At 40.5% G+C, this 18,203-nt stretch overlaps 1 protein-coding gene and 1 non-coding gene across 5 annotated transcripts in view; one reads left to right on the top strand and one right to left on the bottom strand.

Annotated features, from left to right (window-relative positions):
* The window catches only part of Naip (NLR family apoptosis inhibitory protein), a 38,324-nt gene extending 24,357 nt beyond the window's left edge, over nt 1–13,967 (top strand). For 2 of the 4 annotated variants that reach the window (XM_074077335.1, XM_074077336.1), the window contains exons 11-15: nt 4,655–4,822; nt 7,005–7,157; nt 7,520–7,606; nt 10,741–10,905; nt 12,980–13,967. In XM_074077335.1, coding sequence (XP_073933436.1) covers nt 4,655–4,822; nt 7,005–7,157; nt 7,520–7,606; nt 10,741–10,905; nt 12,980–13,341 — 935 coding nt within the window. In that variant the 3' untranslated portion in view covers nt 13,342–13,967. The remainder of the gene's footprint in view (nt 1–4,654; nt 4,823–7,004; nt 7,158–7,519; nt 7,607–10,740; nt 10,906–12,979) is intronic. The other 2 variants (XM_074077337.1, XM_074077338.1) reach the window with 2 other exon arrangements.
* LOC141424390 (U6 spliceosomal RNA) lies at nt 3,017–3,123 on the bottom strand. Its single transcript, XR_012449327.1, has one exon. It is a non-coding gene; the product is annotated as a U6 spliceosomal RNA (small nuclear RNA).
* Nucleotides 13,968–18,203: the final 4,236 nt, after the last annotated feature.

Genomic DNA, 18,203 nt, shown 5'->3' with positions numbered 1-18,203 from the left:
TATTTGTAGCCTCTTGTGTTTCCATATAAATTTAACAGTAGATTTTTCAATCTCTTTAATGAATGTCATTGGAATTTTGATGGGAATTGCATTAAACATGTAGATTACTTTGGAGAGTATAGACATTTTTACTATGTTGATTCTACCAATCCATGAGCATGGGAGATCTCTCCACTTTCTGTAGTCTTCCTCAGTCTCTTTCTTCAGAAGTTTATAGTTTTCCTTGTAGAGGTCATTCACATCTTTTGTTAGGTTTACACCTAGGTATTTGATTTTTTTTTGAGGCTATTGTAAATGGAATTGTTTTCATATATTCTTTCTCAGTTTGTTCATTATTAGTGTATAGAAATGCTAATGATTTTTCTATGTTGATTTTATATCCTGCTACCTTGCTGTAGCTATTGATGGTGTCTAGGAGCTTCTGAGTAGAGTTTTTTGGGTTTTTAAGGTATAGGATCATGTCGTCTGCTAATAGGGATATTTTGACAGTTTCTTTACCCATTTGTATTCCTTTTATTCCTTCTTCTTGCCTAATTGCTCTGGCTAGGAATTCCAGTACTATGTTGAATAGGAGTGGAGATAGTGGGCATCCTTGTCTAGTTCTTGATTTTAGAGGGAATGGTTTCAGTTTTTCTCCATTAAGTTTGGCTGTAGGTTTGTCATATATAGCTTTTATAATGTTGAGGTACTTTCCTTCTATTCCTAGTTTTCTTAGAGCTTTTATCATGGAATGGTGTTAGATCTTATCAAAGGCTTTTTCTGCATCTATTGAGATGATCAAGTGGTTTTTGTCTTTGCTTCTGTTAATGTGGTTTATTATGTTTATTTATTTTCATATGTTGAACCACCCCTGCATTCCTGGGATGAAGCCTATTTGGTTGTAGTGAATAATCTTTTTGATGTGTTGTTGAATTCGGTTTGCCATTATTTTGTTGAGGATTTTTGCATCAGTGTTCATTAAGGAGATTGGCCTATAGTTCTTCTTTTTGGAGGTTTTGGGATAAGTGTAATACTGGCTTCATAAAATGTGTTAGGCAGTTTTCCTTCCCTTTCTATTTCGTGGAACAGTTTAAGGAGGGTTGGTATCAGTTCTTCTTTAAAAGTCTGATAGAATTCAGCAGAGAATCCATCAGGTCCTGGACTTTTCTTTTTTGGAGAGACTCTTGATTGCTGCTTCAATTTCATTTTTTGTTATAGATCTATTCAGGTGATTAATATCCTTTTGGTTCAGTTTTGGATGATCATATGTATCTAGAAATCTGTCCATTTCTTTAAGATTTTCAAATTTATTTGAATATAGGTTCTTAAAGTAGTCTCTGATGATTTCCTGGACTTCCATGGTGTTTGTTGTTATCTCCCCTGTTGCATTCCTGATTCTACTAATTCGGGTTTTTTCTCTCCTCATTTTAGTCAGGTTTGCCAGGGGTCTGTCGATCTTGTTTACTTTTTCAAAGAACCAACTTTTTGTTTCATTAGTTCTTTGTATGTTTTTTTTGGTTTCTATTTCGTTGATTTCAGCTCTTATTTTTATTATTTCTCTCCTTCTATTTGTTTTGGGATTTGCTTGTTCTTGTTTTTCTAGGAGTTTGAGATGTATCATTAGGTCATTGATTTAGGATCTTTCAGTCTTTTTAATATATGCACTCATGAATATAAACTTTCCTCTCTGGACTGCCTTTGCTGTGTCCCATAGGTTCTGGTAGGTTGTGTTTTCATTTTCATTGACTTCCAGGAACTTTTTAATTTCCTCTTTTATTTCATCAATGATCCATTGTTCATTAAGTAATGAGTTATTTAGTTTCCAGCTGTTTGCATGTTTTTTGTCTTTACTTTTGTTGTTGAGTTCTAGTTTTATTGCATTGTGATCAGATAGAATGCATGGTATAATTTCTATTTTCTTATATTTGCTGAGACTTGCTTTGTGCTCTAGGATATGATCTATTTTGGAGAAGGTTCCATGGGCTGCTGAGAAGAATGTCTATTGTGTAGAAGTTGGATGAAATGTTCTGTAGACGTCTACTAGGTCCATTTGATCTATTGCATATTTTAGATCTTGGATTTCTTTATTGATTTTTTGTTTGGATGACCTATCTATTGATGATAAATGGGGTGTTAAAGTTCTCACCACCACTGTGTTGGAGTTAATATATGCTTTTAGGTCTTTCAGGGTATGTTTGATGAAATTTGGTGTGTTGACATTGGGTGCATATAGGTTGATAATTATTATTTCCTTTTGGTCTATTTCCCCTTTTATTAGTATGGAATGTCCTTCTTTATCTCGTTTGATCAATGTAGGTTTGACGTCTACTTTGTCAGAGATAAGTATTGCTACTCCTGCCTGTTTTCAGGGGCCATTGGCTTGGTAAATCTTCTTCCAGTCTTTCATCCTAAGCCTATGCTTATTTCTGTCAGTGAGATGGGTCTCCTGTAAGCAACAAATTGTTGGATCTTCCTTTTTAATTCGTTTTGTCAAAAGGTGCCTTTTGATGGGTGAATTAAGTCCGTTAACATTAAGTGTTAGTACTGATAGGTATGTGGTGATTCCTGTCATTTAGTTGTTTTAGTTGTTTGAAGGTTTGATTGTGTTCACCTAAGTTGAGGTTACTCTCTACTTTCTTGCTTTTTCTTTTCCTGTAGTTTGGTGCTGCTTATCCTTTCATAGTTATGTTGTGTTTCACTTTCTGTGTGCAGAATCCCTTGAAGAATCTTTTGTAGTGGTGCCTTTGTGGTCACATATTGTTTTAGTTTCTGCTTATCATGGAAAACTTTTATTGCTCCATCGATTTTGAATGATAGTTTTTCTGGGTAGAGTATCCTGGGGTTGAAGTTATTTTCATTCAGTGCCCGGAAGATCTCACCCCACGCTCTTCTTGCTTTTAATGTTTCTGTGGAGAAGTCTGTTGTGATTTTGATGGGTTTACCTTTGTATGTTATTTGTTTTTTCTCTCTTACAGCCTTCAATATTCTTTCCCTAGTTTCTGAACTTGTTGTTTTAAAAAAATATGGAATGCTTCACTAATTTGCGGAACGCTTCACGAATTTGCATGTCATCCTTGCGCAGGGGCCATGCTAATCTTCTCTGTATCGTTCCAATTTTAGTATATGTGCTGCTGAAGCGAGCACTGTAAGATAGTTCTTAAAAATTACTCTCACCCTGCCTGCCTAATGGAAGAAAGGCATGGCTTCCTTGGAAAAGAAATAAGAGGGAAATAATGTCACCCACTTATTTGAGTCTTTTCCTAAGCAATATTTGATATTTTCAGTGCAGACTTTACCCATCTTTCATTCAATTTACTCAGAGGTACTTATGATACTATTATGTATGACATTTGAGTTCTTTTTCATTTTCTAATTGTGGTGAGGATAGCTTTGGTTTTCAGCAGTTTGACTGTTAGATGTCTACACGTTCTTTGTTTTATTATCCATGTCTGAGGGTCTCTCAGCCTTTTTTTTGTGGTATTGGGGATTGAACTAAGGGCCTTGTGTTTGCTGGGCAGGCACCCTGCTCCTACCATGCCCCAGTCTACGTTGTTTAGATCTGTGGATGAATGTTTGTCATCAGATTTAGAATTTTTAAAAAATTTTTTTGGTAGTACTGGGGTTTGAACTCAGGACCTTACACTTGCTGGGCAGGCGCAATACCTCATGAGCTTTTGCAAGATGCATTGTGTTACAGCACATATCACACCTTCATATTTTCATTACATTTTCTTTATTCATTCATCTGTGGGGGTTTTTTGGCTGTATGGTGGGGTTTGAACTTAGGGTCTTGCACTTGCTAGACAACCACTTTTACCATTTGAGCTACGCCTCAGCCCTTTTTTGCTTTAGTTATTTTTCAGATAGGGTGTCATGGGCCATTCTCAAATCTTGATCCTCCTACCTATAGCCCCCAAATAGCTGGGAGTACACATACATGCCATCATGCTCAGCTTGTTCTTTGAGATAGGGTCTTTTCCTGACCTTGTATTGAACCACCAATGATCCTCCTATCTTTACCTCCCAAGCAGCTGCAATTATAGATGTGAGATATGGTGCCTGGCTCCATTTATGTATTGATGAACTGTTGGGTTGTTTCCATCTTCATGCTATTGTGAATAGTGGTGCAATGAACATTAGTGTTACAAGTGTCTGTTTGAGTCTCTGTTTTGAATTGTTTTGAGTGTATACATGGGAGAAGAATTGTTGGTTTATATGATTATTCTGTTTAATTTTTTTTTTTGGCAGAGCTATGGTTTAAACTCCAGGCCTCAGTCTTACTAGGCAGGTACTCTTACTGCTCAAGCCACTCTGACAGACCTCTGTTTAATTTTTTGAGGAAATTCCAAGCTGTGTTCCACAGTGGGTACACCATTTTACATTCCCACCAGTCATGTGCAAGTGTTCCAGTGTGTCCACGTCAGTTGTCCCCACACTCTTTGTTAAGGAGACGTCTTCACTGGCTTTGTGACTCTGGAGTAGTAGTTCAGGGCTCCTCGTGTGCTACGTACTCAGTGAATGCTGCAGACAGCAACATTTTTATGGATGTACTTCCTAAAAAGGATTGCTTTATGGCATATTTGACGTTTTCATTTGAAAATCTGAAAAGAGCTGATGAATCAAAATGATAGTTTTAAAACTCTTTATCAATGAGAAAATGTGTGCTGTTTTCCAGAGCAAATCTTTCCGAACTTGGGCAAGTTCCAGTGCCTGAAAGAACTGTCTGTGAAGCTAGATGACAAACCACATGTATTTTCTGTCATTCCTGAAGAATTCCCAAACCTCCACCACATGGAGAAATTATCGTTCCAAATTTTAGCTGAGTGGGATTCCTCCAAACTAGGTGAGGACGGAATTTTGATTTACTTGTTTTTGCATCAGGTGGAAAAGTCCTTGGCTAATGGTTTATTTAACAGTTAAAACTTCTGTGGGTCTGAGGGTGTTGCCAGTACCCATGGGCAAATTGTGGGGACCTCACTCTTTCTCACTAAGAAAGCAGGGACTATTTGTAATCATTGCATCTTTACAATTTTCATTTTTTTTCCATGGGACTGGGGTTTGAATTCAGGGCTTCACACTTGTAAAGATGGTGCTCTACCATTTGTGCCATGCCACCAGCCCAAAGGTGATGGGGGTGACTAATTCTGCTGGATTTTTTTTTTCTGGTACTGGGTATTGAATCCAGGGCCTCATGCATGCTAGGCAAACACCCAACCACTGAGCTACATGCTAGGAACTGTGCTAAGCACTTCACGAACATGACCTCAGTCTTCATACCCACTCTGAGAGGTAAGAGACTATTACTGTTGCTGTTTTACAGCTGGGGAACTCAAGGCATGGAGGCTAAGTAATTTGATCAAGTTCATCCAGCTAAGGAGGTAGAGATTCAAACACTAGAAATTTTGACTGCAAAGTCTGAGCATTTAACCCCTAATACAATATTTGCTTCTACAAGACAGTTTGTGGTTGCTTTGCTATGGTTGAAGTTGCTCTTCCCCGGCAGTTCACAGACCTGTCCTCTGTGGAAGGAAATCCACCGGCAGCAATCTGAAGCATTTCCTTGTTTCTCACCAGCGTAGTCTCGCCCATGGTTAGTGGATAGGGTCTGCCTATGTAGCCAAGGCTGACTTTAATTTGTGATCCTCCTGCCTGAGCCACCCCAGTGCTGGGATTACAAGTGTTTATCACCATGCCTGGCCTTTGCAAAAATACATCACTTAGCAAAATGATTTAGGTAACATCAGTTCCTTAATTTAGTAATCACTGAAAACTAAAGAGTAAAGAAATGTAAAACTCTGTGAACCTGACACACAGAGTGCATTTAAAAAATTCATTGAAGCCAGGTGTGATGGCACATACTTACCTGTAATCTAAGCCCTTGGGAAGTGGAAGCAAGAGGATCATGTGTTCGAGGATAGCCTGGGCTATATAGTGAGCCCTGTCTCAAAAAACAAAAAACAAGGGTTGAACATGATGCGCTCCTGTAATCCCCAGCTACTCAGAAGGTTGAGACAGAAGGATTGCAGTTTGACACCAGCCCTGGCAAAGGTTGGCCAAGACCCTGTTAAAAACTAAATAAATAAAAAATAAAAACAAACAAAAAAGCAGTAAAAAGCCAAAGGACTGAGGGATGTGGCTCAAGTGGTAGAACACTTGCCTAGCAAGCTGGAGACCCCAAATTTAATCCCACCTATCAGGGTTAAGAAAAAAAAACTAGTTACTTACACTTATCAGCAACTTTTTTTCCCTTTTTTTAGTGGGACTAGGGTTTGAACTCAGGACTTCATACTTGCAAAGCAGGCACTTTACCACTTGAGCCACTCTACCAGTCCATTTTGCTCTGGTTATTTTGGAGATGGGGTCTTGTGAACTATTTGCCTGGGCTGGCCTCAAACCTCGATCCTCCTGATCTCAGCCTCCCAAGGAACTAGAATTACAGGTGTGAGCCTGTAATTTATCAGCACTTTTTACACCAAATACAGGTTTTTGCTTCAGTTGTCATTCCTTTTATGTTTCTTTCTATGGTGTTTGGATTTTTTTTTTTTTTTTGTACTACTGGAGATCAAACTCAGGGTCTCACGCTTGCTAAGCAAGCACTCTACCACTTAAGCAATGCTCCCACTCTTATATAGTTTCTTTTTTTTTTTTTTTTGTGGTATGGAGTTTGAATTCAGAGCTTCATACTTGTTAGGCAGGCTCTCTGCTACCTGAGCCATTGCGCCAGCCCTTGCATGTATTCTCATTGCAGAAATTCGATGTACAAACATAGACACATAGGATGCTAAAGCTGAAGGTGATCTTACTGCAACTTATAGGAGACAAAACTGGTTCCCAGAGAGGGTCAGTGCATGTTGCTGCTCATTGGCCAATTACAGAGCCTACTCATAGGCTCACAGCAGCCTAATTCTTAAATGATTGTATTATGGTACCTTCAGTATTATTGAGACAGCATGGTAAGTTACAAGACTGATTTTGATAGAGATTTTGTTCTTTTCTAATTTCTGAAAATCCTTGATATTTTGCAGTCAAATTGATTCAGAATTCTCCAAACCTTCATGTCTTCCATTTGAAATGTAATTTATTTTCGGATTTTAAGTCTCTCTTGACTGTACTTGCTTCCTGCAAGAAACTCAATGAAATTGAATTTTCTGGACCATTTTTTCAACCCATCCCATTTGGTAAGAACCATGATCTTAAAATTTTGTTTTAAGATACTCCTGTACACAAAGTCCTATTAAGCACTCTAAAAAAAAGAAAAAAAGCCAACATTTAAAAATGCAATTGATGTCAAAGAACAAAACTGTAATTGATACCAGATCTTAAATGAATTTTTCACAATAATAAACTTTTTGTTTCTGCAATTTTAAACATTTCAACTTTCAGAATTATTTTCTCAGTAAAGGTGTGAGTCATACTAACTCACTCCAAATTGTTATATTAATTTTAATCTCCTTAAAAATATGCTTTATTTTAAAGATGTTGCTCTTTGTTACAAGACATGTAGCTGACATGACTAAACTTTTCATTTTCCCTCTCACAGTCACCATTTTGCCAAACTTTACTTCTCTGAAGAAATTAAATCTTAACTGTGAACAATTTCCTGATAAGGAAACATCAAAAAATTTTGGTATGCTTGCAAAACAGTGTGTTTTACTTCCCCCCCATCAGCCCCCGCAAAGTCCTTTTGCTACTATTTTACATTAGCCACAAGAAAACAAGGTATGTGTGGTTGTCCCTTGGTATCCATGGGGATTGATTCTAGGACCCCCTGCCAGTACTAAGTCCATTATATAAAGATGGTGTGTTTGCACAGACCCTACACATCCTCCCTGTAGGCAAACCACCTCCAGACTACTCATGGTCTGCAATACAATGCAAATGCTAAGTAAATACCTGTTACACTGCATTGTTTAGGGAATAATGACAAAGAATAAAGTCTCCATGTGTTCATCACAGACACAATCCAGGGCTTCACACTGGCTAGTCAGGCTCTTTAGCACTTGAGCCACACCTCCAGGCCTTTTTGCTCTGGATATTTTAGAAATAGGGCCTTGTTTTTTGCCCTGGCAGGGCTTGAACTGTCCTCTTATTTTAGGCTTCTGCTGTCACTGGGATAACAAGTGTGAGTCACCAAGCCCAGCTTTTTCCATTGAGATGCGATCTCGCAACATTTTTTTTTTTTTTGCAGCACTGGGGTTTGAATTCAGACCTTCATGCTTGCTTGGCAGGTGTTCTTACCACTTGACCACTCCACCACCCCTTGCAAACTTTTTTTTTTTTTTTTTGCCTTGGTTGGCCTGGAACTGTGATTCACTTGATCTCAGCTTCTGGAGTAGCTAAGATTATCGGCATGAGCCACCAGTGCCAACTTAATTTTTTTTTTTTTAATATTTTTGATTTGTGGTTTGTTGAAGCCGTGGATATGGAGGATCAACTATTAGCTGCTTTTGCTCATGTGGAGAAAGTGGTAGTGATGCTCACCTCTTACCCTCCAAATGCTTCATTATTGGTTTGGGGGGCTTTTTGCTGGTGCCTCACTCTTTTTTCAGGACTTTGTGCTTTTGAGGCAGGTGCTCTACCACTTGAGCCAAGCCCCCAGTCCCATTCCTCACTTTTGAACTCACTCAAAGCAATGTTCTCAGAGTGATTGACTTTTTACAATATGTTTGGTCATGATAGCACTGTTCAACTTCATTGTCCTATATCTATTCCAAACATCCTAAGTCCTTATTTTTCAAAGTTTTTTGGAATATAGGTAAAAATTTATCTTTTATAAGACTAAGAAAGTGAATATGTAATAACCCAGAGTTAGTGAAATGAAGGCTATAGGAAGATTTTAAATACTTTTCTTTAAATTAAAAAATAATAACAAGCAAGGCTCAGTGGCTTACCCTGTAATCCTAGCTAATTGGGAGGCTGAGATCAGGAGGATCACAGTTCAAGCCCAACCTGTGCAAATAGTTTGTGAAACTCCATTTCCAAAATAACCAGATCAAAAAGGAATAGAGGTGTGGCTCAAGCAATAGAGCACATGCTTTGAACCCCTAAGTTCAAACCTGCTTTGAACCTCTGAGTTCAAACCCCAGTCCCACAAAAAAAAAAGACAAACATAATGTGTGCTCGTGGAAAATGCAATAGGAAAACCCTGAAGGGTGGCACTGGAGATATGAGGCATACAGCTGTCCACTCAGTGCCCCTCGACCTTTACCCTGGACCCTCATTTCCTTTCTCTTCCTTTCCTCTGGAGGTATCAGAGTGTTTGAGGAGAGGGTACTGAGGTCACCAGCTTAATTAAGCAAACAGCACACTGAGTATAATGAGAGCTAGAAAGAAATTTGGGGTGCCTCATGGTTTCTTTTTATTTTGATGGTACTGGGGGTTGAAATCAGGGCCTCCCGCTTGCTTAGGCAGGTGTTCTATGGCTTGGACCACTCCACCAACCCTCATTATTTTTTAACTTACAGATAAATCTATAGTTATGTAGATACCAGTATTTTCATTTTTACAAATATTTCTCAGCTCAGTTTACTGAGAGAGGAGAAAGCACCTAGATCAAGTGCCCAAATCTTATTTTCTTTTTTTTTCTAAGTTTTTTTTTTTAATGTAGTTTCTGTACAAAGAGCTCATATGGTTTCTTTCAGTGGGTGGATGCCTTAGATAATCTTTCCAAGAAGAATCACTTAGTGCACCTTAATAAGCCCTTCTGTATAGACTGTTGGAATCACCAGCCATATTTCCAGATCAGACTTTGCTAGTTTAAGCAAATGTGGCAAGAGCAAGAACTGCCGCCCAACTGTCATGGGTAACTATCTTGCTTTCAGAGGAGAAAATTCTTCTTTCTCTTTCTCTCTTTCTCCTCCCTTCCTCCTTCCTTCCTTCCTTTCTTCTTTCTCTCTCCCCTCTCCCCCACTTCCTTCCTTCTCTCCCACCCCCTCCTTTCTTTCATTCCTTCTTCCCTTCTCCCCTTCTCCCTTTCTCTTCCCTTCTTCTCTCCCTCCCTCCTTTTCCCTTTCTCTCTCCCTCTGTCACTCGCTGTCTGTCTCCTTGCAGTGCTGAGGGTGGAACCCAGTACCTCCAGGCTGCTAGGCAAGTGCTCTGCCACAGCCACATCCACAGCCCCAGGTCTTGATTTCTAAATACTGCCTTTCCTTAAAGGAATCAAGGTCTGTGAAGAAAGGGCTCATTCGGGAAGCAGGGAGGGAAAGTCAAACATTAATCTGGAACATTGTTTTATACTAGGAAGTGTTTAAAATACTTCACTGCGTGAGGCCTCAGTTGTAGAGAACTTAGCAGTGGTCTCATGGTCCACAGCGATCATGCTAAGGAGGGTCAAGAAGAGAAAGGATGTCATAGTGGGAAGCGAGGCTTTCGTGCCCAGTATGGATTGCCTGGGTGTGGAAATCACTGAAGAGAGCGGGAAGCAGGATGGGAAAGGAGGGGGGCTGATGGCATTGCAGAGCTGGGACAGTAACCTGCAGGTGTCGATGGAGAAGGGGAAATGGAAATGGGTTAGGCAGCTGGGACTTCTGGTGCAGGAGACTTGTGGGGGAGGGTGAAGACCTGTCCCCAGGTGTGTGTGTGGGGGGGGTCATCGCGTGCACATGCGTGGGCACTGGCCCCTTTCTTTTGCCCTTGGACAGGATGAGGACGGCCCCCGTGCTTCGTGGGGCCTCCCAGCCTGTACACAATGCTTAGGTTATAGATAGTGATGTATAGGAACAAAGTCTTCACAGAGAATAGCTGTTTTATCTCTTCTGACAGCCTACACTTTAGGGTCTCTTAAAAACCTGGAAGAACTGATTCTTCCCTGTGGGAAAGGGATTTGTCAAGTGGCCAAACTGATCATCCAACAGTGTCTCCATCTTCAATGTCTCCGAGTCCTCTCCTTTTTCAAGACTTTAAATGATGACAGCGTGGTGGAAATTGGTAAGCTACCCTTCAAGAAAGGCTGTCAGCTTGCACAGAAGTGAGTGGTGACATGCATGCTTTCTGCTGCAAAGCGGCCATAAAAACACTTGCCCTCAAAAGTTTCCAACCTCCTTCCTTATTTTCACTATCATGCTTCTTTTTGTGTCCTTCTGTGGACTTGCTTTGTCCTGATGAGACTTGGAAGGATAAGAAAGCCTCATCTGAGGCTACACAAGCCTTCAAATTTGCATTTCTTTCCTTTTTTATTTGAGTGCTGGGAATCGAACCCAGTGCCTTAAGTACACAAGCTAGAGCCAAGTCAGACACCTGGCCAAATACTGTCCCTCTCTCACAGTGCTGCCCCTTCCTCCCACAGGGAGATTAGTTTCCTACAGTAACATCTTTCATTTTCAGTACGGGGGATTGCATTTAGGGCTCTACCACATCACCAGCCCTTTTACTTTAGTTTGGATTTCAGGGTCTCACACTTTTGCTGGCCTGGCCTTGGATCATGATCTTCCTGTCTCTGCTTCCCAAGAAGCTGTGATTACAAGTGTGCACAACTATGTCTGCCCCCCTCTACAAGGTTTTGTGTGTATGTGGTACTGAGGATTGAATGCAGGGCTTTGTACTTGTAAGGCAAAGTGCTATACACTTGAGCCACATCTCTAGCCCGCTCACAAGTTTTATATGTCATATTTTCATTCTCATTCTGTTAAAAATATTTTCTAATTTCAGTTAGTTCCTTGACACATCAAATTTTTTCTGTGGCACTGGGGTTTGATCTCAGGGCCTTGTGCTTGCTGAACAGGCTCTGCCACTTGAGCCACTCCACCAGCCCAACACATCAATTATTTAGAAATGCAACCCCTAATTTCTCTACACTTGCGGATTATCTTAGCTTTTTATTATTGGCCTATAGCTTAATTTCTGGAATAATTTTAATTTTTTTTTTCATTTTTCTTTTAATATTCATATGTGCATACAAGGCTTGGTTCATTTCTCCCCCCTGCCCCCACCCCCTCCCTTACCACCCACTCCGCCCCCTCCCTCTCCCCCCCCTCAATACCTAGCAGAAACTATTTTGCCCTTATCTCTAATTTTGTTGTAGAGAGAGTATAAGCAATAATAGGAAGGAACAAGGGGTTTTGCTGGTTGAGATAAGGATAGCTATACAGGGAGTTGACTCACATTGATTTCCTGTGCGTGGGTGTTACCTTCTAGGTTAATTCTTTTTGGTCTAACCTTTTCTCTAGTTCCTGGTCCCCTTTTCCTATTGGCCTCAGTTGCTTTAAGGTATCTGCTTTAGTTTCTCTGCATTAAGGGCAACAAATGCTAGCTAGTTTTTTAGGTGTCTTACCTATCCTCACCCCTCTCTTGTGTGCTCTCGCTTTTATCATGTGCTCATAGTCCAATCCCCTTGTTGTGTTTGCCCTTGATCTAATGTCCACATATGAGGGAGAACATATGATTTTTGGTCTTTTGGGCCAGGCTAACCTCACTCAGAATGATGTTCTCCAATTCCATCTATTTACCAGCGAATGATAACATTTCATTCTTCTTCATGGCTGCATAAAATTCCATTGTGTATAGATTGGAATAATTTTAATTTTTGAAAATTTTTTGAAATTCGTATTATAGGCCTGCATGTGATCACATTTAATAGATGTTCCACTTTTATTTGAAAAGGGTGTATTTTCTGCAATTAGAATCAAGAATTAAAGGTATCATTGAAATCTTTGATACGGCTTGGCTCCACTTTCTGGTTTCTGCTTTTCCCTTGGATTTTAGACAGGTGGTTCTGAATTAACCCATCAGTTCTCTGGGGCTTTTAGAGAGAGATTTTTGCCTGGCACTAAAGCAGTTGAGCACCCTGCTTTGCAAGCACAAAGCCCTGAGTTCAAACTCCAGTTTCAGATAAAAAAATCTTGATATTTAAAAATTTGATATTTAAAAAATCTATTGGGCTTTTCTTACTTTCATTGGAGGAGGTGGTGGTGGTGGGAGAAGAGGTTGTTACAAATAATCTACTCTACATTATTGAAATGGAAGTCCTTATGATTCTGTTTTGATGAATGTTTTGTTTTTGTAGCCAAGGTAGCAGTCAGTGGAGGCTTCCAGAAACTTGAGAACTTAAATCTTTCAATCAATCACGAGATTACAGAGGAAGGATACAGAAATTTCTTTCAGGCACTGGATAATCTGCCAAACTTGCAAGAGTTGTCAATCTCAAGACATTTCACAGAATGTATCAAAGTTCAGGCCCGCACGGTGAAGGCTCTGAGTCAGTGTGTGCTACGACTGCCAAGCCTCATCCAACTTAGCATGCTAAGCTGGCTCTTAGATGCAGAAGACATCACCCTGCTTAATGCCATGAAAGAAAGGCACCCTCAATCTAAACACTTAACTATTCTCTGGAAATGGGTACTATCATTCCCTCCACACCAGAAGTGACTTTACGACAGGATCCAGATGAATCTCTTTTCCAAGAGCTATTTCTCAGTCTTCGTAGGACCTCTTCTATATGTTCAACAAGCCCTGGTATAGCAGAGCTCGTAAACCCAATCAAACATTTTTCGTCTTCTTGTTTCTGTTTTTGGTGCAGAGCACTCTGCTTGAGCCACGCCTCTGGTCCATTTTGCTCTGTTGTGAGTTTGGTCTCACCAACTATTTGCATGGCTGTCCTTAAACTGAGATCCTCCCTAGCTCAGCTTCCCAAGTAGCTAGGATTATAGACGTGAGCCACCGGCGCCTAGCTACTTACACCATCTTTTTATCAGCTGTCAGTGTGAAGAAGAAGTAGGATTTAGTGCTTTAATTCTAGAGTTCAACAAATGCTGTAACAACCTTAGAATTTTCTTATGAATCTACTAACCTCAGTATATATGGTATAATTTCATTTGCTTTTTTAAAAAACAAACACTACTAGATGCATTACGGATTTCTGGATATATTAATTAGCTTGATTATGATAGTGAGTTATCATTTCAATGTACATATCAAAACATACGTTGTACTCTTGGTGCACCTTAAATATATGTAACTTTTGTAAATACTTTAATAAAATGGGCCAAAAAAGATTTCTGGAAGTATAGACACAAACAATTAATGCTGGTTATCTCTGGGAAGTGGGACTAGAAGGTATTTGTATTTCTCATTCTCTCCCTTTCTGCACTGTTTTTCATCTTACAATTGCCTGTTCTTTTATTTAAAATAAAAAACTGGGGCTTGGGAATGTAGCTCAATGGTAAACAACTTACTTAGTGTTCATGGGCTCTGGGTTCAATTTCCCAGCAGCACCACAAAAATAAAATTAAAAAATTTAAAGAGAATAAAAAACTAGCTTAACATCTAAAGAACTACATGGGTATCTTCTTCCTTATCTGATTTGATATGTAATATTGTTTTGGGGGTGGCACTGGGGTTTGCACTCAGGGCCTCATGTTTACTAGGCAGGTGCTCTACCACTTGAGCCACTCCACCAGCCTATCTTTTTGTGTGTTGGGTATTTTTGAGATAGGGTCCTGTGAACTATTTGCCTGGCACTGGCTTTGCAACTTGATCCTCCTGATCTCTGTCTCTGAATGGCTAGGATTATAGGCTTGAGCCACCAGAGCTCAGCGATGCGTAATACTTTTATCATCAGGAAGGTTTAAGTATTATATCAGTATCTGTCAGAAGACAGATACCACACAAAAAAATGGGGAAAGTTTAATAAAAACTATTAAAAGGCCAGCACCATGGCCAATGTCTGTAATCCCAGTTATTCAGGAGGAATCTGGAGGATCAAAGTTCAAAGATAGCCTGGAAAATTTACTAAGACTGTTTCAAGACAAAATAAAAAACAGACTGGGGCCTGGTGGAGTAGCTTTTGTCAGTAGGGCACCTGTGTAGCAAGCATGAGGCCCTGAGTTGAAACCCCAGCACTAAAAACAAACAAAAAAAGGGCCAGGGATATAGCTCAGCAGTTCTGGGTTCATTCCTAGCATATTAAAGCACAAGTGTGCGCACACACACACCTACATACATGGGAGGCTGAGATGGGGAGGATCATGGTTCAAGGCCAGCCAGAGCAAATAGTTGATAAGACCCCATCTCCAAAATAACAATAGCAAAATGGACTGGAGGTGTGGTTCAAGCAGTAGAGCACCTGCCTACCAAGCACAAAGCCCTGAGTTCAAACCCCAGTCCCACCAGAAAACAACAACCACCTAGTTAAATTTGTCTCTCCTTTCTGATGGTGTATCCCAACCCATTCAAGTCCTGAATCCTTCCATGGTGCCCAAATGGGCACAATCCCCTCTACTGCCAGCTTGTACTTCTGGACAGTCCCTGTACCTTCTTGATCTCACTCATTTTTTTTTTTTTCAAACCATGACACACAGGAAGGATTAAATTGTATCGAAACACACATACTCGCTAGGCGCTGAAATCCTAGCTACTCAGGAGGCAGAGATCAGGATTTCGGTTCGAAGCCAGCCAGGCAAGTGTTCACAAGATCCTATCCTGAAAAAAACCCATCACAAAAAAAGGGCTGTGGAGTGGCTCAAGCTGTAGGCCCTGAGTTCAAGCCCCAGTACCACAAAAATAAATAAATGTCACCAATGAGCTCCACATTGCTAAATTCAGTGAATATCTCTGTCTTCATCTTACTGGTCGATTAGCAGCATCTGAACTTCTGGCAGTTTTAATACAGCCTCTAAACACACTCTCCTCCTCAAAACTCTTTCTTCATCTGGTTTCCAGGGCATCCTCTGGAACAGTCTCTGTTGCTGTCTTTCCACTCTGATCTCTCAGCACTGGGAGAATCCCAGACTTCTGCTGACCTCACCTACCTCTTTAGGTGAAAGGCTTGAAATTCCACTGGAGGCTCAAGCAGTAGAGCACCAGCCTAGCAAGTGTGAGGCACTGAGTTCAAACCCTAGTACCACCAAAAAAAAAAAAAAAAAAATTCCATGTCTTCACTAACTTCTCCATATCCATGTCTAGCCAACACCTATCCCTGAACAAGTATTCGTAGCTACATCCTCCTAGAGGGCATCACCAATTTCAAATCTCCCAGACTTAACTACTATTCTTCCCCTCCTCCAGACTTCCCTTTCATTACATTCCAACTTTATTCTTCCAGTTGCTCAGCCAAAGCCCTTCGAGTCACCCTTGGATCCTGTTTTACACTCCACACATGATCTACTGGCAAATCCCAGCAACCACGTGTGAAATACACTCAGACGCAACCTCGCCTCCCACTGGTCCCAACTAGCTAGCCTGCTTTCCCCGTGCTTTCAGTGTAGTCAGAGGCTCTTCTAAGTCCAGTCATGCTATACCTCTTGCTTCAAAATCTATCAATGCTGAGGACCCTCATACCGACTTACATGTGGACAACCATTACCCCCATCTCCTAAGTCTTTCCTCCTTCCTCTTGCTTGGCCGCACTGCCTCCCTGCTGTTCCCTGAACATTCTACACCATCTTCTCTAAGGACCTCTGAACTTCTCATTGCCTTTTCCAGGGAGGTTCTCCCTTGCTATGGTTTGGATATGGTTCAAGTGTGTCTCCCAAAAGTTTATGTATTAAAACGCAATCCTGGACTGGGGTTGTAGCTCAGCAGAGGCTTGCCTCGAGAGGCAAGGTCTTGAATTCAATCCTCAGTACAAATAAGTAAAACAAAAAGATATAATCACTGCTGCAAGTTGCTATCACAGTGGAAACTGACTATGAAGGGTGATTAGGACAAGGTGGCTTCACAAGAGGGAGACCAAAAAAGCACACAAATACATGCATGTAAACACACACACACACACACAGGCCATCATGACAAAGCCCCTCAATCCTGGGCGTCTAGAAATTATAAGCCAAATCAAAGTTCTTTCCTTCAAAACTCACCCCTCTGTGGTTTGGAGTGGGTATTTTTTTGTTGCTGTTATTTTTGAATAGGGTTTTGCTGTGTTGCCCAGGCTGGCCTTGAACTCCTGGGCTCATGTGATCCTCCTAAGTAGCTGGGACTACAGGCCCCACACATGTGGCTGGTATTTTTACTGACAATAGAAAAACAGACTAATACTAGCTGCACCTAATAGTGACTAGCAACAGACAAAGCTGGATAAGTATTTGCTGGAATGAATGACCTTCCTGAATCTACAACCACAGTATTAAGGGAGGTAAAATCCAAAAATATTTTTGAAGGCAGACCAGCTACATCCATATAACTAAATTTAACCAGCTACGTACTGAAGGCAATTATAATATGCTGAATACATACATAAAATAATGCCCAATTGTCATGGAAAATGGAAAACCTACTCACTTGGTACAAGCTAAGGCAGAATGTTCTGCAAAGCTTATTTACAAGGCATGGGATATGCATTTATTTAACAATTTGTACTAGGCAGCTAATATTCTAGGCACATATGGAGCTTAATCAATTTAGTTTACTTAGTCAAAACTTCATAAAGGAACAGCATATACATGTTTGGTTTTTTTAGTGTGTGCGTAGGGTGCTAGAGATGGAACTCAGGGCCTCAGGCATGCTAGGCAAGCACTCTACCACTGAGCTATAATCTTTGCCCAGCAGTACTTCTCATCTATAACTAAATGGTGCACAGACATCAATCCTTAGACTAAACTAGAACAATACTCAGGTGATGATAGTGCACGGAACTGCAAGACCATGAGGTGGGAGAACAGCTGGGCAACTGGGTTAGGCAGTATACACGATGAGGATGAAAAGGAAGCCATGAGCTAGAGAAGCAGGAGAGACAGACAAAGACGATAGACAAGGGAAGGTGCAAAGAAAATAATAACATAGCTTCTGAGACATAGAACTTAGGCTGGGTGTGATGGCGATGTCTGCAAACCCAGTAATCAGGAAGCTGAGGCTGGGTGTGGTGGCTCATGCCTGTAATCCTAGCTACTAAGGAGGCAGAGATCAGGAGGATCAAAGTTCAAAGCCAGTCCAGGCAAGTAGTTTGTTAGCCCCTATCTCAAAACAAAAAAAAATCACATAAAAAGGGCTGGTAGAGTGGCTCAAGGTGTAGGCCCTGAATTCGAGCCCCAGTATGGCAAAAAACAAAACAAAAACAAAAAACCCCAACAGCCACCCAAAACAAAAAAGAAAGAGAATACTGCCTTGGTTCTTGACTGGCCAGTCGAGTCTCCACAATACTCAGCTTCAGCTAGCCTTTGTTCCTAAGCTTGGATCACCAGGAAGACAGTCTTTCAATATTACCCTTTACCCAACTACCCTGAGTACTTTTTTTTTCTGTATCTTTGGAATAAATACAGTGAATTTGAATACGTCCAAAGAGAAATACTGATATA

The sequence above is a fragment of the Castor canadensis genome, chromosome 6 (genome assembly GCF_047511655.1).
Source record: "Castor canadensis chromosome 6, mCasCan1.hap1v2, whole genome shotgun sequence".
In the NCBI taxonomy this organism is placed as follows: Eukaryota; Metazoa; Chordata; class Mammalia; order Rodentia; family Castoridae; genus Castor; species Castor canadensis.
This window is presented reverse-complemented; position numbering and strand designations above follow the sequence as displayed.